This window comes from Netta rufina, assembly GCF_964035555.1.
Source record: "Netta rufina genome assembly, chromosome: 2".
Classification (NCBI taxonomy): domain Eukaryota; kingdom Metazoa; phylum Chordata; class Aves; order Anseriformes; family Anatidae; genus Netta; species Netta rufina.
Window position 1 is genome coordinate 134,535,571 of NC_140124.1, and position 23,249 is coordinate 134,558,819.

Here is a 23,249-nt window from a genome sequence, read left to right on the forward strand (position 1 = left end):
TTTTGTTGCTGTTTTGTGGGTTTTTTAGATCCTTCTTGGTGACCCACACCATTTCTCCCCAGGCCTGCCTGTCATCAGCAGCACTCCCTGTGAGGCTGCAAGCAGGTGGGCTGTTTCCACACTACTGCTGGTGATTGCCAAGCATAGAGGTTCAAAAATTCGAGAGAAAGGAGAAAAAGAAGAAAGGAAGGAGGGAGAGAAATGATGAGAGGGAGAGAAATGATGAGAGGGAGAGAAAGGAAAGAAGGAGAGAAAGGAGAGAGAAGGAGAGAAGGAAGGGGAGGAAGAGAGAGAGAGAGAAGGAGTGAAAGAGACAACAGTGCACACAAATGAGTTTATTTCATTAGCTTTTATTTTTAAGAGACAGCCCCGACCCTTTGTGCTCTGCCCATGCAGAGGCCGGGCCCTGCAACTCCCTGAGGGCCAGCCGGGCCGGCGGGCTCGGGCCTCAGGACCCCCGGGGCACGGCGGGGATCGTTCCGCCGAGGGGGACCCCGATCCCTGGAATACCCCAAGGCTCCCGAGCTGACCCCGGAGGTCCTCGAGGCCTCAAGGCCCCGCCATGGGCGGCGAGGCGGAGCCCGGGCGGGCGGTGGTTGGTGTCCAAGGAGACCGAGTGTACGCCGAGCCCGCCCGCCGCCCGCCCTCCTTCCCGCCGGGCCGCCGCCGCCATGATGATGCTGGGCCGCGGGCTGGACGCCAGGTAACGGCGGCCTGAGGGAGGCAGGGGCGGCTCTGGGGGGCCTGTGGCAGCGAGGAGGAGGAGGAGGAGGATGAGGAGGAGAGGAAGGCTCCGTTGGGCCTAAGCGGGCGGGTCCCGGTGCCAGGGTGTGGGGCTGGGGGTCCGTGGGGCCGGCCCGAGCCCCCAGATTGCAGGAGGGGGTCGGCTGCTGCCCTCAGCCGCCTCACGGAGCGCCGGTCGCTGGTGTACAGGGAGGAGGGGTGAATAATTTGGGGATTTTTGTTGTAGTGTGGAAGAACAAGCTCTCTTCTCAGCGGTCTGATAGACGGCTTGCTCTGAAGCAACATATCTGGGGTTTTGCCCATAACAACTTTTTTTCTAAAATATTTTTTCCTGAAGAATTCCTGAGGAATGCCGCTCGCTTGACTGCATTGCTATTAAGTCTTAAAGCGTTAAATTGCTTCCCATTCTTCTGATTTTCATGCGTTGCGATACAAAGATTCTCTAATACCTTTACAGATTTCCCTTCTGTTGCCTGGTTTCTCCAACCACTGACTTGTTTCTGTAGATTACAGGCACTTGCAGGAAGCTGTCTAATCCTGCCTTCTTTGAGACCTGCAGATTTTGGTAGTGTTATGTTAGTAATTAACCCTAACGGTAACAACGAGCTTTTACAAAACCACAGTATGAAGACTTCTGAGGTGATTTTTGTGATTCATGTTTTCCCCTATTGGATCTTTAAGTATAAATCCTACATTTTTGTTGTTGTTACTTATATAAGCACATGCTACATTAGACCATTAGGACTCTTATCTTTTTAAAAGTAGGTTTGTTTTGCACTAAAATGAGATGTTTAAGTCACTTACAAATTATCCACAATGTAATTATACGGGTTTTATGCTGTGTGTGTTGTAAACATTTTTCCTGTTCTTATTTTTCATTTTCTTTGGTATCTAGGGACAATCAGACTAGACAAATACAAGATGCCGTTTCAAATGTGGAAAAACATTTTGGTGAATTGTGCCAAATATTTGCTGGATATGTACGTAAAACTGCCAGACTACGAGACAAAGCAGATCTTCTAGTAAATGAAATATATGCATATGCAGCCACAGAGACACCAAACTTAAAAGTTGGACTGAAAAACTTTGCAGATGAATTTTCCAGACTTCAGGATTATCGCCAGGCAGAGGTACAAAATTAAAGCTGTACATGTTGTGTTTGCCATCTGAACTTTTCAGTTACTTATCTGTGATTAAAAGGGGTAAAATACGCTCTGTAATCTTAAGAGAAGCATGGAAGAAATCACTTTTAAATATATCAGTGGCAGAGCGGGATAGGTTGCCAAATCATTCATAGTTTACTCTGCTAATAACTTTAGTGAAAACTGCCTGCAATTAACCCTGTTAAAGTCAGTGAAAGTATGCACATGAATGCTCACAGAATTTGAGAACAGGGCAAGCCATTTATCAGTCTCGCATTCTGGGTTACAATATATGGTTAATTAAGTGTTCTGGTTTTAGTTTTGTGACTTGAGTTGTGTAGCAACATTTTCCTTTTGCTGAATCTGTTACCAGAAACAGTGTGGAAGAGAATTGTTCACAGGGCACTCTGAGAGCCAGTCTCAGGTGCTGTCAGGGACCATGGTCGATTTCTGTGAAGTTGCATTTCAACACTTGAAGCACAAACTTGATGTGGATGTGTGTCAACATGGCCATTCATAGTTTTGAGAAGCTAAGGAGTGTTATAATTACGTATACAAAAGGAAGAGAGACTAAAGTGTTTGACATTCTTGATGTTTTCACTTTTTTTCAAAAAAGGAAACAGTTCCACTCTTTCTATATTAACAAACATAAATTAAGACTTTTTAATTAACTTAATCTGTGAACTATCTAGTCTATTAAAGAGAGCATTTTTAGAAAATAACCATGTGTCTTTCACATTGTACTTAGGGATGGATATTTAGGACGTAATACGAAATCCAGGGATGTGGATAGTGTGGGTTTTTTTGTTTTTTCATAAGCTTTTATGCTTCTGGCTCCAACTGAGCCACAAGTAAGCCATTATGCTTTAATGGATAAATTGCTATCATACCAATCTATTAATAGGGTAAATTTATATTATGGCTGAGGATATATATGAAGTTATAAAGCATGATCTCTTAATCTGTTTTCACCTTTAAATGATGACTGTATTTTCAGTCAATGTTAGGTACCTATGCAACAATTTCAGTTTGCATCTTTACATTTCTAAGTGTGTTTTTACAAACTGGCAGTTGGCCTAAATCCTCCTACTGTCCCTGTCCTCAAGCCACCACCACGCTTCAAATGAAAAAAGGCAGAGGAAGAAATAAGAGCTTTTAGCCATTACATCAAGTTCTCATTTGCTGGTGGAAACCAGCTCAGCAATCTTTGTCCTGTTTCTTTTGTGCGTCAGTGTAACACTTTCCAGATGCATTAACAATGTAGGCAAGAGAAAATCAGTTTCTAAGGATTTTCCATTTCTGGTCTTCAGCTGCAGTGCTCTGTACGTAAATGTGAGGTTCTTACACAACAGGTGGAAGCATAAGCAAGTGAGATGGGCAGATTGTTTGGTATGTCTACGTTGTGTGCTTCATTTAGAGACTCTTCTGCTATCCCACTGGTAGTTTAAATTACATTGTTTGACAGTGCACAGGTAGAATGGAGTAAAGGAGGTATGTTTGCACAGCCAACATAGATTTTGGCTGACAACATTCCTAATGAGTCTAGTGACTGGTAAATGAACCATCTCCTGTTTCTGCATATCACACGTGCAGATGATTTTAGTGCCCTTGTGTTTTCTTTTGTAGGTTGACAGGCTTGAAGCCAAAGTTGTTGAACCTCTGAAAAGTTATGGGACCATAGTGAAACTTAAACGGGTAGGTTAAGCATGTGTTTTCTCTCAAAGTACACTGTGATGCTCTGGCCACTCAGTTAAAATTTCTACTCTGCACTGGGGGAGTGGTTGTGATTTTTCATATTGCATTAACCAGTGTAAATAAAAAATTATATGAGGATACATCTGGACTGAAGCTATCTATGTGCTGGAGGAAAAAAGCTTTGATGTGAGGTCAAGGATATTCAGATTACTTGAGCCCAAGCAAAGACTTTGGAAAAAAATATGGGTAGTGTGAATGAAGCTTCCTGGATAGTGCAAATTCAGGTGGAAGATGTTTTCTATATAAATACTGCCTTCTTTTTTTAAAAAAAATCTTAATATTTTTATTCACAGTTCCAAAAGATGGATTATGTGTAATGCTTTTGGCTCCTAGTCATCTGTATGCTGCCCTTAACAGCTTTTCTAAATTAGAATTGTGCACGGAAGTCTGTTACATAGAAAACTCTTTTTGAAACTGAATAAATAATAAAAATAGGAAATAGGTAGTGGCGTGAATCTTGTTGCCATCGTGGGGAGTCATCAGGATGACCTGAAGAATCAAAAATAAGTGAATTCTCTTTATTCTGAATATAGTGTAGCCACAAAATGGCTGTAAAGTTCTTTCCTCTGGTTTTCCTTGAACAAGTAAATTTTAATAAGCAGGTACTAGCTTATGGGACAAAAGTAAGTTCTTTGTAATATTTGTATACTAGATACATTACATAGAGGTTACCTTCATCCTGTAAACAATCTATAATTGACATGTATATCTTTATCATAGTCTGTATAAATAGAAAAGGATCAACATTTGATGGTATTTTATGTACAAAAAAAATCTTAGTGTGCTCATCATATTTAATCTGAGCACGCTGTGGCATTCCGTCTCAAGCTGTAGTATTTTTCATAGGTTTTTGTTCTTTTTCGTATGGTGAAGAGGTGAGCACAGTGATTCCTTCACTGCCTAGCTATCCAGCTTGGTCAGTAGAGAAACAGTCGTGAAGGATACTTCCTGCACCTGTGTGGTACTGCTTGTGGTCTGTAGGAAAGTTGTAGACTACAGTGAGAGACATGTGACGTGCAGAACACCACTTGAAATCCTGCCCTCAGGTGTCCTGCATTGCCACTGGTAGCCTGTAAATGCTGAGGACAGCACCAACTGAAGCCAGGTCATGCCTCAGAACAATGAATGGCATTTCCTGTTGTCTTTGCCATTCAGAATGCTAGAAACTATTACGTGATGTTTGTCTTAGCTACAGTGAGGAGTCCAAGAGCATTCTTGAGCTGTAAGTGGGGTTAACAATTACAGCAGTGCACCTTTGAACTAAGAGACACTTTGCTAAAGATGTAGGCCATGCTTTTGTTTTTCTTCCTGCCCATTACCGTAAACTTTGGTTAAAACCTCAGCCAGCTGGTCTTCTATCATCCAACAGTGGGACATTTTTAGTGAAAAAAAGAAGTTTTATTACATAAAACTAGGTGCAGGACTGCTTTACATTCACTGCTCAAGTAACTGAGGCACAACATATCATTATGGCGCTTCTTACGGAGGGGATGTTCTTGTTGGATGTGTTCCACAGTATACACAAACTACTTTCATGCTGTATCTTAAAAAGAAGTGTTGCTATTTCCTAAGGTGCTATTTGCTTTAAAGAGGTCCAGGTCAACTAGAATGCATTTGTCCTTTAGCTGCTAAAGCAGTAAAATTGTTTGAATTGCATGTTTATGCGTTTATAATGTTGAGTATCTCTTTGGGGAAGGTTTTGGCAGCCTCAGCGGAATTTAGTGTAGTATTGGCCTGTAATACAGCTTCAGTATAGGATTTTAGGATTTGTTTCTGTTTCATTGTTCTACACATCAATCTTCATTTTCTGCTTTTTGGCAATTCTGTTCCTGGTTCCTTTTCTCTGTGTAAAACAGGACAGCCTAAAATCAAGGTGCTCCACCTGCAGAAGAAAGGACTGGTTTGCTTTAATAACCTCACTGACTAAAGCAGGTAACAGTACAGTGGCGAGGATCTGCCAGCTCATCGTCTGGTGGCTGTAGCTGTACTTCTGAATGGTTCGAAATGAGATGGCTGAACAGAGTGACTTAAATGCATAGTTTAAAGCCAGTGGAACTATGAACAATTTAATATTCTCTGTATCCAACCTGTATCACCCTGGCAATTATATTCCATCCCATTTCTCCTTGTATGTAATTAAAGCATGTTTTCCAAAAGCACATCCAGTCTTAGTCTGAAGACGCTGGGGGAGAACGTAGGACTGTTTGTGGTATTTAGTCAGAGGTTCGTTGATGTTTGTGGTGTTTTGTTGTAAATGAAAGATTTCTCATAATCTTTGGTGTTTATGTTCCACTAAGATTAAAGAGCTCTATGATACCTTGTTTTCTTCTGGGTGAAGGTATTTAGATGATAGTAAAACCATTTTTTCATTCTTTTCAGTTAGCTAAACATCTCAACTCCCAATTCTTTCACCATAATGACATCTTCCCCAGCTTTTGAATATTTCTATGGCTCTTTCTGCACCTTTTTCAATTTTCCTACATCCAGGATAAAATATGTATGTAACTGTGCCCTACCTTTGTATATCCAAAACATCTGTAAAGCTGTGCCACAGCAGCACCACATCTTTGTCAGTCTCTGGTAAGCACAAAAAAGCATATCTGGTAGCTGTTCTTGCTGCAGAGAACAGAGGTAGAGAAGAGAACAGTGCAGTCCTGTAGGCATTTCCAAAGCTATTACATGCTAAAAAAAAAAAAACACTGAATTTTACAATGGTAACTAATGGTTTCTTCACCATTCTTAAGTCTGCTTTGGAGTGAGGTCAGAGCCCTTTGAGCCTAGTGTTAATTCGGAGTGGCTGGTGTATACAGGCCGAGGCAGTCAGTGCTGGTAACAGGGCCCACTCATTACACAACACCAAGCATTCAGCTGTGACTATGGGATTCAAAACGTCTGTGTTCTGTGGCAAAAATACACTTATTTTGCCTATTCTCTTTCTGTACCTTTAATTTGAAATGTAGACCTTTAAAAATATATTTATTATTGCTTTTCTTGCAGCTGCATGGTTTTCATAAAGGAGAAAGCCCTTTCCAGCAGTCTTTCAGATGACCCAAAAGGTGCTGTAACTTCCCTTTTGCACGAAGAGAAGCAAAATTAGTTTTGATAGTCTAAAGTTGTGGTTGTTTTTTATTATCACAGACCAGCTTTGCGTCTCTAAAGTTAAAGCAAACTAACAGTTGTATACATGAGGACATACGAACAGGCAGGAAGGATAAAAACTAAGAATAAACTGCTTGTTGTGATGCTGACCTCATTACAGACTCGTTGAAGAAACACACAGCGCTTTGAGACGTGGCAGGCTTGTTTTTGTCATTGACTAGTGACCTGGTCACAGGATCCCAGAACTTCGAAAGAGAGACATTCCTGGTCTTCCAGGCCCTGAGAAGGAGACGTGCAACCATGATAAAATTCTGGAATCCCAGGAAGGAGCACAGACAACTTCCTGAGATGATAGATTTAAGAGCATTAGGACACTTCAATCTACTCCATTCTGGAGGGCTAGATAAATGGGAAGTGTTCTTTTTAGAGGAACTGATGGCCTAAAACGTCCATCCACTGGCTGCCTCGGGTAGATTTGGTTAGATTGATTCCTTTGTGTTGTCTGCTTGTCTTAAGGTACAGTTCCTTTAAATTAGGGTCACCAAAATTAGTGACATCTCTCATACCAGGGCAGTGGAATGATACGTATCTGACTGAAAATTGTATTTTCCATGTATGCCAAACTGTTTGCAAAACAGACTTTTATAGCACAAACAAGAATTTCAAAGCTGTATGTAAGCATTCTGAAATCATCATGTATCTTATATCCTGCTTCTCCCTCAACAATGAAGAGCAGAAATATTTATCAGCAGTGTGTGCCTTTCCTATATCAGTGTTTCTTCTTCAGCTACATCATTATGTGGATGTATTTTGTTCCAAATGTATTTAAACACCTAGCTCACTGCATATGGAACTATGCAGTTGAACCCTTTCAGCCATGGATTTTCTAGGGTATCTTAAGCTCTTTGTAATGGTTTTCTGTTCTTAATTTCTCCTGTTTGTTTTTTTCCTTACTGGTTTGTTAGATGTTGCTTTTTAGTTCTGGATGCCAACTTTAGTCCATTGCTGAACTAGAATAGCCCTGTCTTCATACTGCTTTGGGGGTCTCAGCTTTTGACTGTGTACTGTACTTTTTCTGAAAAGCTGCAAAATTCTTTTTCTCCACTTTTTAAATTGTACTGTGTGCTACAGAGAGTTATACAAGGCACTAAACTCTCTTGGTCCCCATTGTCTTATCTTTTAGGGGATCATTTAACAGGGTAAGATCAGTAAAATCTGGTTTTGGTCAAAGCAGAAGTTTTGTTCATGTTTTCTAGGCAATCTCTGTATGACGAAAAATGCATTTCATGTTTTCCTAGACCTATTTCAAACATATCTAAACCATTTTATTTCTAGGATGATCTTAAAGCAACTTTAACAGCAAAGAATCGAGAAGCCAAGCAGTTATCTCAACTGGAAAAGACGCGTCAGCGGAACCCGTCAGATCGACACATCATTGTATCCTGCATTTCTAATGACTATAAGAAATATTTCTAAAATGTTACAGCAATTGTATCTAGAAAGCAGTAGAAAATTGCTTTTCAGAGGGACTATTTCAAATAATATTAGAGAGACTATGTTGATTTTGAATGTAAGTAACTTTTCGTAAACTTTGTGATAATGAGGTAAAGGTTATGATAGCTGCTTTGTTACCCAACCCCATTTTGACTGAAAAGAAACTGTGAAGTATTTGATACGTTCATGCCAGAGAGGTAGTCATAGATTACATCTAAGACATTGGCAGGTTTTGAAAGTAAGTGGAATCAGACACCTTTTTCACTTCTGTGGATCTTTATTTTTATATTTACATTTGCCCTGTTGGTGGTTGTGCTTCCTTGTACCTAGACAGGGTGCGAATTTGTGTGATGGGAAAAGTTGTAATTCTGCTGGAAGAATACTCAACCAGACTACTCTTCCTCTCAAGAGACTGGTGACCCTCCCTAGTATATTATTCTGTATCACAGAGGGAAAAATTAAGCTTCTACAAAATTTCCATTAAAACATCATTGATGTTTCAAATTCTGAAACAATCAGCTTTTAGGAAATGGCAATTTCCTAATCCTTTGGGGCAATCCTAGTTCAGTCCCCTTGTGCCTTTATATTATGATACAGCATTTAAGTTCATGACCACGTGCTGTTTATTTTTTCTTACACTCTGGGGTTGGACTCAGGATTGCATAGTGAAGCAGTGCTATTCTTTGTAGGATTTCATCAACTTTATTTCAGAAATGATGATCTTTCTAGCAAGCAGGGCATGGGACAGCAGAAAAAGAGAAATGATTGTGATGGTCAAACGCCACCCAGGAGAATTGCATTCTATTTTTCCCTTCTGCTGAAGAATTTCTATTTATTACTAATCAAATCAGTTAAATCAAGTGACGACTAATCAGAGTTCCTCAGGAGATAAGGACACGTGCGTCAGCTGTGGGGTTAGAATTTGAGCTGTGATGCAGAGTTCTCTTCCAGCAGGATTAAGGAAGTAAATCTTAGCAGTAACATATTATCCCCGCAGGGAAGCTGTTCCCTGTTTTCCTTCCTCTTGCACTAATTCCTAGTTGATTTCACATACATATTGCTGGCACTTCACTTGTTTCTTCTTGTCTCTTTGCTACACCCTTCCATGGCCTAGCTTCTTGTAACACCTGTGGGTTTTGTACTTAAAACTTTGCCTGAAAACTTCAGTCTGAGTAGAGCCTATTTTGGGATATGCCCAAAGGCATGTGCCTTCCAAACACCGTGTGTTTGCATTTAAAGTGATCAGCACAAAATACTGGGAATCAGGAAGACATCGTGCAACTTTCTTCCTGGCCTCACAGGCTCAGCACTATAAACATTCTTTGCCTTGGGATAGAAAATAACAGTACAATAGAGTAAGCTAAGTGTCAGACCACTGGTAAAGAAATGCTTAAAAACCAGGGGGGTAGTACAGCTTTGCAAAGAAAACCTTCTCAGATGTGTGTATATATATCTCTTTTAATATAAAAATGATTTTTTTTTTTTTCTGAAATGCTCTAGCTAGGTTGTCTGAATAAAAAAAAAAAAATGTAACTAACCAAAATGTAAGTCCAAGACAAACAGCTGTCCTGTTTATAATACAAAAGTCATGATAAATTGTATGACTTGTAACAGGAAGCTTCAGACAACATAATAGTAACATCCTCCAAGTACACAGAAGTTCTCAAATATCTCAGGTAAATATTTCACAATGTATAGTAATTGGAAGTAGAAACAGGTACTTTTATGAATATTTATTATTTTGCCGTTTGTTTCCTTTACTAATATTTCCAGTCACAGGTGAGTGCTTCAGAAGAGGCAATTCTAAACTGCTGCTGTACAGACTGTGCAGGTTCTGCGAGTTTAAACATTTCACTCTACAGCAAACAGAATTCCTTTCCCAAATCATCTGCACACATCTGGCCAGTCTAAGATGGATCAAGAAGATATATTTGATCATCACAGAAATAACGTAGTGTGTTTGCATGTGTAATGGCTGCTCATGCATAACAGCTGCCTTCTTTTACTGAGAGCGAGTGATTGCAGTAATTGGGAAAACACAATATGTCTTTTTTTTACTCTGTTTACCTCCTGTGCTTTGGACAAAATCAAGAAAAGGAGATGAGTATGTGACCTGATGGAATACATTCAATGCAATACTGTCCTGGGCTACATCAAACGAAGCGTGGCCAGCACGTCACAGGAGGTGAATCTCTGCTGTGATGTGACCCCAACCTGGAGCACTGTGTTCAGCTCTGAGGCCCCCAGCATAAGAAAGATGGGGACCTGTTAAAGCAGGTCCAGAGGAGGCCATGAAGATGCTCAGAGGGCTGGAGCACCTCTCCTGTGAAGACAGGTTGAGGGAGCTGGGGTTGTTCAGCCTGGAAGGCTCCGGGCAGACCTCCTGCAGCCTTCCAGTACCTCAAGGGGGCCTGCAGAAAAGCTGGGGAGGGACTTTTTGTCAGTGAGCGTAGGGATAGGACAAGGGGGAATGGTTTTAAATTAAAAAAGGGGAGATTTTGATTAGATATTAGGAAGAAATTCTTTACTATGAAGGTAGTGAGGCACTGAAACAGGTTGCCCGGTTAAGTTGTGGTTATTGAACACTCCCTGGAAGGGTTCAGGGCCAGGCTGGATGGGGCTTTGGGCTACCTGATCTAGCGGGTGGGCATCCTTGCCTATGGCGGGGGGGGTGGGCTGGGAACTAGGAGGTTTTTAAGGTGCCTTCCAACCCAATCCATTTTATGATCACTACCAATTTTATTTGCCAAGTAATGGTAGAATTTTATGTGTGCAGACTTTAGGTACTTGTTTCAAGTTGATAAACCTGTAATAAAAGGTTAGCAGATTTTAAAGAAAAAAGTGACAGAACATGCATGTGGTTTTGATAGATACGTAACAGTGAAACCAGACTGTGGGAACTGGGCCGGTGATGTCTTATTTCCATGGCAGATCACTCAATTAAAAAAAAAAAAAAAAAAAGTTCCTCTGAAGATACAGTATTGGAGAAATGAGAAGAGTCCCATTCTTCCCAATGGGAAGTCTTGATGATAGGACACAACTGGTTAATCCATTTCCAAATGGATTAGATTCCTGATGATACTCTCAGGAAAGTAAAGACTGTAAGTAAAGGCTGTCTTGAGTAGTCCATGATGTTTGACCAGTAACTTATGGAAAATAAAGTAATTTTAGACCCAAATGTTGCAGTATAAGTGCAAGCTGTTAGATCTTTACATATTTTTTTTTGTAATATTACACAGTTCTAAGACTTGAAGGTACTTATCAAGAATAGTTCAAAATATAATTATTTAAATGGTACTGCACGTTTTATGAAGTTCACTTATATCTAATTAAAATACACATCCTAAATGCTTTTTGTAGTAACACAATAAGAGGAACTGTATTTATGCATTAGTTCTTGGCTTGTGTGATCTTTTCTAACGGCCCAGTTGAATATATTTTTATAAAATAATTATATAAAATACATTTTGTATTAAAGACACACATGAAATGCTTTTTAACCTAAAAAATATATTGGCTCTAGTCTACGGATTGAGATACTTATGGGAGAAGTGCATTAATTCCAGTTGCTCCTTTGCTGTCTTATAAACTTATAAAACCTTAGACAAGGTTCAGTGTGTGGCAATAGAAGAGATTTGTTCTAGACACAACAGGTTGATCTGCACTGAAAAATAAAGGGTAATATTGTCTGCTTTTCCAGCAATCTGGCCTGTGCATTCCTGTCTTCTCCTTTATTACTAGCTCTAAAAAATTACCTTTTTGTGAAGTGTAATCCCTTGCGGGTTAACCCATCTGGGCTAACTCCCTGAGCCCAGTCACTGTGTGGTCAGATCATGTCTGGGCTGGATTTGCAGAATTAGCAGGCAAGCATTTAGAAAATGGGTAGGGCAGTGAGACTTTCCTGATTGCCTGGAGCTAGTCATTTCTCATGTTTCAGATCAAAACCACAACACTATAGAAGACATCTTTATTAAGCTACAAACACATTTACGGATACAGTCATCCAGAAATGTAGTATTTTGAAAACCCAGATTCAAAGGTTTCAGAGCAATTAGATAGCAAATAGCTTTGTATCAAATACAGAACTAATTTCACCCGTGTGTTCCTTTACCAGGCTGAAAGTGAATTGCAGAGAGCTTCGCTGGATGCAACTCGAACAACTCGGCAATTAGAGGAAACAATTGATAATTTTGAGAAACAGAAAATAAAGGACATAAAAGTAGGTGTGCTTACATTTCAGGATATAACATCGTCTTCATCTTGCATAACATTTACTATAGTTACTCTTCAGCAAGATTAAGCAACAGTTAGTATTAATTTATGCTTACATAAATACAAAGCTTGTGATATTGACTATTTCATAATCCAAACATGCACAGCTTTGCAATTTGAAAATCAGTTCATTATTTTTACAGGTTCTCAAATTCCAAATTTTCGTATATTAGATGGTGTAGTATCTGCAGTTTCCAACAGTTGCTGTATTCTACTTCACTGGTAGCTGCATTTCGTAGTAGAATGATGTGTGGATTAATATCAGCAAGATTAACAGAAATAGTGAAAAGTAAATAATATAGTTTACATGCCAGAATTTGTGTAGGTTACTGCAGCGCAGAAACCATCAAACGCTTAGTGACTGCAAATACAAAGCTTTCATTTCTCTCAATCTCAAACGTCGAGTGGCTCAAGTCCCAAAAACTACAGTAATTGAAAAATATTTAAATTATGTGATCTCAAATTCAATTATAAAAATGAGATAGTTTTTATTGGAAAAAAAAAAAAAGACTAAATTAGAAAGAATGGTGAATGGGAATAGGAGAGATTGTTGGGGGGGGGGGAAAAAAAAACAGCCAGTATTTGATGTTAGATTAATACGAAAAAGATTGTGTGAGTTCTGAACGTATCAATAAAAGCTTTTACGTCTTTTATTACAAACCAAAAAACACATAACTATCTGTAAATTATAAATATGTATAAAGTTTACAGTTAATCTTTCCCCATAAGTTAAAAAGATACCTATCAATAAAGAAAAAGTCCCTGGCATTTCAACTAGAATGTACTCTATAGCATTAAGAAAACTTTGTTCTTATTTGTTTTTAGAACATATTTTCTGAATTTATAACCATTGAAATGTTATTCCATGGGAAAGCTTTAGAGATTTATACTGCTGCATACCAAAATATCCAAAATATTGATGAAAACGAAGATTTAGAGGTAAGAGTAATTTAAGATTTGCTTTTCAGTTTACTTACTACATAAAGACAGTTTTCATACTTCAGTGGTATACATGTCCCATGCAACGTTACTTTTCAGGTTCCCAGAACAAGCTTCTCGTTCACACTAAGCCATTTTTTGCATTTATCCAAAAAAATAAAGGTCCACGGGTTTATATACTGTGAGATTTTAGAAGCAGACAAGAACCATGGTGACCATCTAATCATTCTCACAAAGACAGATAAGAGACTTCTCCTAAATTAATTGCCATTTCAAGCTCAGCTAGTCCCACTTCTTAAAGAACACTTCTGCAGTGAATCTTGCTGTAAAGATGCACAGTAAGACAGAATGTTATACTGCTCTGATAAGATCATCTAAAGACTAATTACTCCATTAAAAATCTCTATCTTCTTTCTGTTCTGAGTTCTGTTTTCTTTTTTCATCTTGCAGTTGTGATTTTTCATTACGCTGTATGCCATAGCAATCTTGTACTGCTGTAGTTTCACAATTAAAAGGGCATGTGACACCACTTCAGAAATATCCCTTAAGTCAGTATTTTACCTTTCACAGCCAGGTTTCTGATTTCATTTTAGTTCTTGCTGATTTGACAAGATACGCTTTCTATACAAATACTGACTTACCATAATTCTACTCTCCTCCTTCACGTTATTAATAAGGTCCTGCATGAATAGTTCTATTATTTTTAGTATCAGGCTGATAGTCCTACGATTTACTCTTTTTGGCTGTTGGAAAGAAGTTGTCAGTATAATGGATACCACATTCTCCCCTGTGTTCTAAGGGTTTTCCAAAATAGTTCTTGAGCTGCAGATCACTTGAACATTTCAGACAAAATTCCTGACGTAGCTGTGACTGGCAGCAAGGATTTGCTTGTGAAGGGGCCAAGAGTTCATCTTCCCAAGAACTGGAGAGACTGAGGTGGAGCTGCTGCAGTTTATAGCTCTAGCTCTGGGTTAGCCTGAAGCTCAGCTCTGTATTTTGATGGGAAACCACTGCAGTTTTTCACTTGTGAATCCCCTCAGATATCTGAAGAATGTTTACATTGACCACATAAATGTTCTGATAATGTCTTAGGTTGAGCAAGGATGTTATTTCAGCTAAAAGCAATCGCTCCAAGCTACAGCTGATGCATCTATCTAGAGCAGGGCTAATTGCCCAATGCTGAGTTTTCGGTAGCTTCAGTCTTGGTGAGGGTATCATGACACCAAAGTAACAGCTTTCTTCATTTGAACAGGTTTTTCGGAGCTCACTTTACCCACCAGACTATCAGTCTCGCTTAGACATAGTTCGTGCAAACTCAAAGTCCCCCTTGCAAAGAACCGGCTCCTTAAAATCTTCATTGAAGACAGTACAGGTAAGAAAGAAAGATTAAATGCCAGCTCACTATGTTCATTAAAAGAATGTCTTAAGGAGAACCTTAACTAATGAGTCTGCTCTCTTTAGTGAATTCAGGACAAAGTGATTTCCAGTGATACCATTTCTTTCATTAGTGAACTCTGGCATCTTGTACAGCAAAGATCTAGGAGCTTCTTGGGAACAGAAGTGCTGTTCTTTAAGTAACATTTCCATTTTCTTTGTCACAGTGGATTCTCTACCATGTGGTGACTCAGATTAGCGATACCTCCTAGAGCAAAGCAAAACACTGACCTACACACCTTCAAATTCAAATTCAAAGCAGATGAAGGAAAAGGAAGATGATTTAAAAAAAAAAAGGCAAAACAGCTAACAGTGTTACTGCTTTTGACCTAGCTACCTTGCAAAAATCTTTGACTGTTGTTTGCAGCAGTAAGCTTACAGACATCATCACAAAATGACTGAATTTTTTCTTCATTGCAGCTTTAATCATGTAACTGAGGTGATTCGTTAGCAGTGGTTCAGTTACCGAGATGGCCAGATATAAAATGTACACATCCCGTCTTCCTTCTTTGGATGCATTGGTTTTGTAACAGTGGAAAGTTTTCTTCACTGCACTACCCCTTCTCTGCTCTCAACACTTAAAGGATCATTACAGTTGAGTTACTCTGTTAATGAAAGTGTGAGTCATGCCATTTGAAAAGATAAAAGAATCCTGTATTTCAGGGCATGGAGACCAATGGTAGCATTAAGATTCCCTACCTCTTTACCAAACAACCAAATTTCAGGTATTTCAGATTCGTGGGCTGTGTTTTGTTTTGTTTTGTTTTCCAGAAAGTATTTAACCATTCATTTTCTGAAGCCCAGAGAGAGCTGTCAGAAATCCGTTGCCACGTTCCTTGAGAATTCCCTGTGGTACCATAAAACTGTCTCAGTGTTACGGAAGTATTTGTAATTACTTCGAGGTGCCACAGCTAGCTGTATTTTGGGACCGTCTTTAGAAAAACAGAAATCTGAATGTGTGTATGCTCAGAGGTGGTGTGGGCTCCATTTTGACTAACTTGCAAGTTTACCTCTCTTTCAGCTATATTTAGGTGTTCACGTTCTCTTAACCTATTAATGAAATATCTGAGAGAAATGAGACCTAGGGGGAAACAATGCCATCTTACTGTGCTAGGCAACGGATCCAGAGCAGGGGTGGAGTGCCTTAATGCAGTCACTAGAGGGCAGTAAAAAGACGCAGACATCTTGTTGGGCACCCACACACACACACGTTGCCCTTTTTGGTTCTGTAGTTAGTATGCTTGCATCAGAACCGGCACCTTGAATTACACTAGGGGCTGCAGTCTTTTAAACCCACCTCCAAACATTCACTAGCAAAAAACGCTGCTTTCAGCAGAGCCTTCAGGTGAGTGGTTTTATCTTTCTGGGGATCTTCCATTCCCAAAGTTTTCACATTTGTTTGATTTCATGCATCACAACAATATTTTACTGACTACATAAAGCAGTAGTTTGGAATTTTCAATTTAAAGCAGTATAATATACTATTATACTATTATATATAAATTTCCTGTGTCAGAAATCTGAAGTACCCCTAGAGCTGGATTCACTTTGGAGAAAGTACCGCCTCCTTTTAAAATTCTAGTGCCTTGATTTGAGGTCTAACTTGGTCAAGCAACAAAATAATTTGACATGTGTCCCATCACTTACAGGATGGCTCCCCATTATGAGAAGACCTTTTCAGACATTTTAAAATATTTTTTTAAATGGGAGTGTTACAGATATTTAGTTTTACACAAGTGCTGAAAAGGCTATTTAAGTTTTCATAAAAATCCTTAGTGAATCCCTGCATTTTGCCCTTTCATCAGCAGTTTTTCTCTAGTTTTCATTGTCTTGATTCAGGTTGGTTTGCTGTATTTTAGACAAAACTATAGCAGAAAATAACGACTTCTAGGTACTTTATTCAGATTTAGCTACAAGGGTTTTAGGCACGTGCATTTAACTGTTTTGCACCTGTTCTTCTAGGGCAGAAAAATATTTTAACCATGGCTGAAACTGTACGCAGCAAGGTGTTCCAACACTGCCCACTGTGTAAGACATGAAGAGAGAATGGCACGAGTAGAAAATTGCCATGCTTTCTGTAGCACAAGCAGCGAAGCATGCGGCTGAACAGCATGAGCAGGGGGACAGCCATCACCTACATGCAAACTTAGGAGCATTCATTTTCACATAAAATAGCTTAGGACAAGAAACAACAAATTATCAAGTTCCATTACATTTTTTAAAAGCAAATTAATTTTTCAGGTACTGGTACGTTCTAGCTTTATGGCAAAAATAACATGCGTTTAAACTGCCTCATTTCCTTTCTCATTTCCCTTACTCTGATCCATTTTGGTTCTCAAGTTAGCCACCAGCTTACCTCCATCAGTGAAAGTATTTAGTTTGCTCTTTATTTAATTACAGAGTGGTCAGAGATACCTGACTAGCGAGTAGAAAGAGCCTTAAACCCCAAATGAGCACCTCACATTCCAAGAGGGGAAGCTTTTATTCAGAAATATGATTGAAGTTCTTGAGAACTTCAGATGTTCTTAAATAGAGGAGGAAGAAAAAAAAAAAAAAAAAAGAGGGGGAAGAAAAAAAAAAAAGAGCTTGGAAGATTAGTCTGTTGAAATGAAGCTACCTTACCAGGCTCAATTTGCAGCACTCCTTTATCTTCAATTCCAAATCAGTGTCATTGTCTCTGTCTTCTTTCCCAGAATGAATTGCTGCATTAGGCATTTACACTCAAGTTAACCCAGTTCCATCTAATGATTAACTCCATTTTCTGTTAAGTTCAAAAATTTGCAACCAAGTACTTGCTTAAAGCTGAATCATGTATTTCGTGAGCATCAACACCACTAAGGATTCTTCTGCTTTCGTTAGTTCACTAATTACACAGTTTGCTTTATGCACACACCAAGTTTTTTTGTTATGTACATAGCTGTATAAATTAAGAGATCTCACAAGTCAGAATTTAATAACCAGTTTTTAAGAACCCTTAAAATAGGGGGTTGAAAATAAAAGGGCAAGTTTTGTCTTCAGTACTGAAGTTTGTGTATGTAGCCGCATGTGAGAAAACTCAGGAAACATTAGAGCTGCAGATGCCCTCAGAGAACTGCTGAACCCAAAATCATTTTTGAAAAGCATTCTAGATGATTCAGATAGCTGTCTTTCTTAACGTTCCTTTTTCAGGGGGGAAAAAAAGGTATTCTACTTTAAATTGTAAATGTTCCATCTTCTATGAATACTCTCTCTTCAATAGGTATTAGAGCTCTCATTAGAAGAAAATACTGATGGCAGAGCCTTTCAGATAAGATGAAAGCTTAGCAGCTGGCATTTTATTATTATTTTTTAATATTTGATGAACCATAAGAGGACTGAAGTTACCACTCTGAAGGGCAAGCACTGGTGGTCAGGGAAACAAGTTCATATATGAACCAAGACTTCTGGTAAAGTCTCTAATTTATTCTCAGAAACAGTTTAGAGCAGCACAGTGTTGAGCTTTTCATTTAACTGAAGAGGTTTGATGTCTTCAAGATTATGCCTTAACACTCACCTTCAACCTGCCGTCTAGGGAGCCAACCAGCAAAAACCTAACACCCTGTTGCTTTTTAACATTAATTCAATTACTACATAGCTTTCCCTGCCATGTAATAGCTTTCAGGAGTATGGGGATTTTTAGCTTTCAAGATTCATCTACTGATTTTCTAGTTGGTGCTCCGTTACCTTTCTGTTGGCATGCTGCACTTTACCATAAATTGCAGGATTAAGGGATAAAGACCACCACCAAACACCCAACCTACAAGACTTGAAATGCCAACAGAGACGTTCTCCTTCCAGCATTAGATACATACTTGATTTACTTTTGTTGAATTTTCCTTTTAGATTTCCAACAGCATGCCAAGGAAAGAGGAGGAGGAAGAGGAGGAAGATGATGATGAAGACGATGATGATGAGGAAGAACTTTAGATGCTACAAAGAGATGTAACAAAACTGTTCCAAATGTCTTTTTTTCTTAACTGACTGGAAAACAGAAAAGACTTCCCTTTACCTAAAGGTTTTTATGTATTAATTACAATATTAAAAACTTCCCGGAGGTTGTATTTTTTTTAAATTCCATCAGGAGCAAGAATTGCTACTAATAGTAGTGTATTCTACAGACAACAAATGACCGGTTTCAAAGAAAAGGAATTAGGTTTGCTGCAAGTGGACAATTTCAGCAGCTAGGAAATGAAAACTGTAAATAGTATCTTCTATTAGATATGCATAGGTGCTATATTGCAGTCACAGTTGCTTAAACTTACATGACAAATGACATTGAAAAACTGCACAAAGCTGACAAGCAGTTATGAACGTAAGGGTTTTGCTTGTTACTTTGCCAATATATTGCCACATTCTCTAGCTACACACCTCTCTGTTCAGTAAATCCTCTAATGGTACCTGTCCTAACTGGTTTTATCCATCCTAAAGTAACAATCCTGTTACATTTCATTTCATTTTGTTACACACCCTGGATTACAGAAAGCAGAGTGGGGCATATTGTTCTCTCATTATTTTCCTGAGACTTGTCTAAGATGACTTTTGATTCCTTTATACACGCACAACGAAGCATTAACTATTAAGGGCCTAGCCCAGGATCTTGTTTTAATACTGCATTGCTTTTAAATAAAAGTGCCTTCATACTAAAATTAGGTAATATTTTATATAGCTGACATTTATTATGAATTGACATTCTGTATATATAGTTTGTTTCCTGTGTTTATTTGGTTGATTCAGTTATCATTTCCATCCAATGCATCAGAAATTACACATTTTGAGTGTAATTTCCAGGTCTAGTATCTGCTAAATGTGTACGATTTTCATTACTACAAAAAAAAATTAACATTTTTAAAGGTTTTTGAGATGTTAAGCATATGTATAAAGCCAGAATTTAAACCTGTAACTGGGAAAACAGTTTCAAGTTATAAGCAAATACTCTCAGTTAAGGAAATAAACCAGAAAATGATTTTTTTAATATTGATGCTGTGTGTGTTCACTGATGCAAAGCATGCAACACAATTGTTTTAACAGGTGAGAAAACAGGTTTTGCCAAAAATTAACATGAGAAAAATAGAAGTGAAAATGTCAGTATAGAGGGCTCTGGTTTAAACCCAGAAAATAGTTTTACAGATGAATTACGTACTGTCATCACTTACCTACTGTTGGCAAGAAGCAGAATGCTAATGACCAGAATTGGTAATGACCAGAATTTAGCAGAATGCCAAAATGCATTTAGGAAACGAATTCCCTTCTATTTCAGCAAATAGGGCACTTAGATAGATATTGGTATCGTTACTGATCATCGCCACTTTTCCATTTCATATTCTGTCAAGTCATGTAGTGCACGTCCTAAATACCTGGTTCATTTAATGCCTTTATCAGTATGCTCTAGGTATGTGCGAATAGGAATTATTTCTGTACCGTGTCTTGAAAAAGGGACTCTTAATAAAGAATGAAATAGCATTTACATCAACTTCCAACTAAAAGATTGGTTTTAAGATACAGAAAGGGTTCTTCTTTCCTGAGCAGCTTCTCTACCTCACAAGAAGTTTACTTTAAGACCTACAGAAAGGGAGAAATATCAGTGTCGGGCAACTTTGTTCTCCTACACGTATGTCTGAAGTTTGAATGATGGACAGAAACTTTGTGAGCTAGAAACTAGGGACATAAAAGCCAATACACGAGTTAATGCATTTTAAAACCACAAGAATTCAGAATGTAGCTACAGAATGAAACATTACCTAAGGATACTTTTGCAAAGATTATTCTGACGAATTAAGTGCTTACTTCAAGACTCAGTACTCCCTTTGTTCATGCACATTTTTGTCCCGACACCTAGATGATGCAGGCTCTTATGAAGAGGTTTTTTTCAGACTGTCATAAGTTACGGCTTTCCTGAATGCCTCAAGCTGCTTCCTATGTGATCAGTATTACTAGTTTTTGAAGCCACAGACTGTTCTTTAAATATAACTTTTGGACAATGGTAGCAAAAGCAACCACAGATTAAGTGTAACTAAGGCAACTAGATGGATTCCAGATCAACAGCACAAACTGCAGCATTTCCTTTGTTCTTTTACTGGATGGATGGTGCTTAAAAAGGAAGAGCAATAATTCACACCGTGTAATTACACACTGCTGTCGCTGGTGTGTCCTTTACTCTGAGTGCCTCCAAAGCTTAAACATCTGAACTATTTGCAGCAGGGAACGCTATCAATCACCACACCATGCACTTGTACCAGCCTATGCAAGCAGAGACAGAATTCAATGCAAACTAGATACACACGTCCCAGTTAAAAACAAAAATACTAACTGGAAAATGGGTAAAAATTGAGAATCAACTACCCTATTAACCTTACTAACTGATGTATTGGCATCCTTCTCTAATTTCCCTGGGCTTCAGATCATCTACACATCCTTTGAAGCAGAGCTTTATGTACCTCACAAAAATGAATCTGGTCTATCAATTAGACATTTCATAGATTAACCTAGAGCAGTCATTACCTCTCATCTGTAATTTAAGATTAAGTAGCCACAGGGCAAACAAGGAATGCTTTAAAATACCTTAATTAAGATCTCTGGCATTATAAGCTTTGGGACTCTTTTCATGTATCCACTAGGGTAAAAAAAAAAAAAAAAAAAAAGTTAGCATTCCCCAAATTAATAGTTCTTTGTCAGCAGTTACTCAAAATTTCCTGAGAGCAGACAATGCCCTTGGAGTAGGCTTTTCCCAAAACAATCTCACACCTAACCAACGAATGACCCACTAAATTACCTTGTCCTTCCAGTCTCCAAATCCTGTTTCTTCCAAAAATGCGTGTATGTGCACTTGTGCATGGAGCAACGCTGCTCTAGAGGCACGGTAAAAAAATTTACCGATTTATATTCAGGATTTGACAACCCCCTATTTTGGTGTTTTTAAATTCTTCCAGCTACTCCACATTACCTGAAGGAGAAAATAGGCGCTTTCTTTCTTTACAAAACAACAGCAGGTAACAGAGGCAGGAATTAGTAGTAAAAATGTTAGCTTACAGAAAAAAACAGTTTTCAACGGCATGATTAGAACATGTAACTTTATTTTGAGGATCCCTTTGGCGTGCTATTATTTTCCCTGCAGTCTGTTGGCTTTTCGATCACTCTTATAGCAACTCTGAAGTAAAAGCAGCAGGTTTTTTTTATTCCATTTAAATTCAGAGGAGCATTCAGAACAACACACTTCTGAAGTTCCTACCAGTCAGCAAAAAAGTATTCAGGCTTTTTTAATTTGGCCATATCAAAGTTCTTCTGCTGAGGAATCCACACCTACGAACTCAGCATTACCCTTCTCATTTAAAATGCTTTTTTCTGAGCACTTCAAACAGAAGACAAGTCATATGCACAAGAAATGAAGCTACATTAGCCTTTTAACAATTATAGATGAAAAAGGGGGGTGCCTTGTTAATTTCTAAAGAGCTTACATGAAATTTAGTAATGATGATGACTTTACATAAAAGAACTAAGGTGTGACCTCCAGCAAGGGTGATCAGGAACTAGAACAGGCTCCTCCGAGAGGCAGTGATGGTCTCTGTCCTTGGAGATATTGGGAAGCCAAGGCACAAGACCTTGATTAACGTTTTAGTTGACCCTGCTTTGCGCAGTGGGGCTGAATGGGAGACTTCCAGGACCCTCTTCAACCTCAACTCCTCTATCAATCTATAATTTTTTTGGCATTGCCCACGCAAAGTTTAAAAGTAGTTTTCGTCATCAAGTAGCAAGTTTGCCATCTTCATTTCAGAGGCAACTACAAAAATGCCCTAAAATTCTTTAGTAATCCAAGTACTACCTCATTCCAGTTGCAATTGCCACAGTGTATTCACACCAGTTTCCTACTAAGCCTGAATTTTGAAGATGCAGAGGATTTTCCTCAATCAGGATAGTTTTTATTTCTTACTGAAGTTTGTGTACACTGGTACCAAACCAGTCAAAGCATTCCAAACACTGAAAGTTTATTCTCTTGTACAAGAAAAAAATAAAAAAGCTCCTTGTGAGCATGGTTGCCAGGGACACATTAGTTAAAACTGATTATACATTGACCTGGAATGCATCCAGCCACCATTAGCAAGTTAATATTCATGTAACAAGCATGTGGAGATGAACTAAAGACCACTGAAAGTTCAGGCTGAAGCCAAAATTCTTGCTGTAATTTTAGCATTCATTTTCTGCCTCAAAGGTACTACACTGAGTGAAGAGAACAAGAAAGCCTATCCACCTGATTCATGGAGATCTCGGAGTCTTTGTGAGCTGCGTGTTCACTGCAACGTTGACAAACTTTGAACAGTTCAATCTTTCCACGGAAAGCAACCAGCATTGTTCTAAGAC

At 38.7% G+C, this 23,249-nt stretch overlaps 1 protein-coding gene across 1 annotated transcript; it reads left to right on the forward strand.

Annotated features, from left to right (window-relative positions):
* Positions 1–671: 671 nt before the first annotated feature.
* Positions 672–18,824, forward strand: CIBAR1 (CBY1 interacting BAR domain containing 1; the record flags this gene model as incomplete). Its single annotated transcript, XM_084282991.1, has 8 exons — positions 672–703; positions 1,640–1,874; positions 3,513–3,581; positions 8,076–8,177; positions 12,349–12,453; positions 13,332–13,445; positions 14,698–14,817; positions 18,741–18,824. 8 exons carry the CDS (start codon positions 672–674, stop codon positions 18,822–18,824), a joined length of 861 nt encoding a protein of 286 aa, XP_084139117.1.
* Between the last annotated feature and the right edge of the window lie 4,425 nt (positions 18,825–23,249).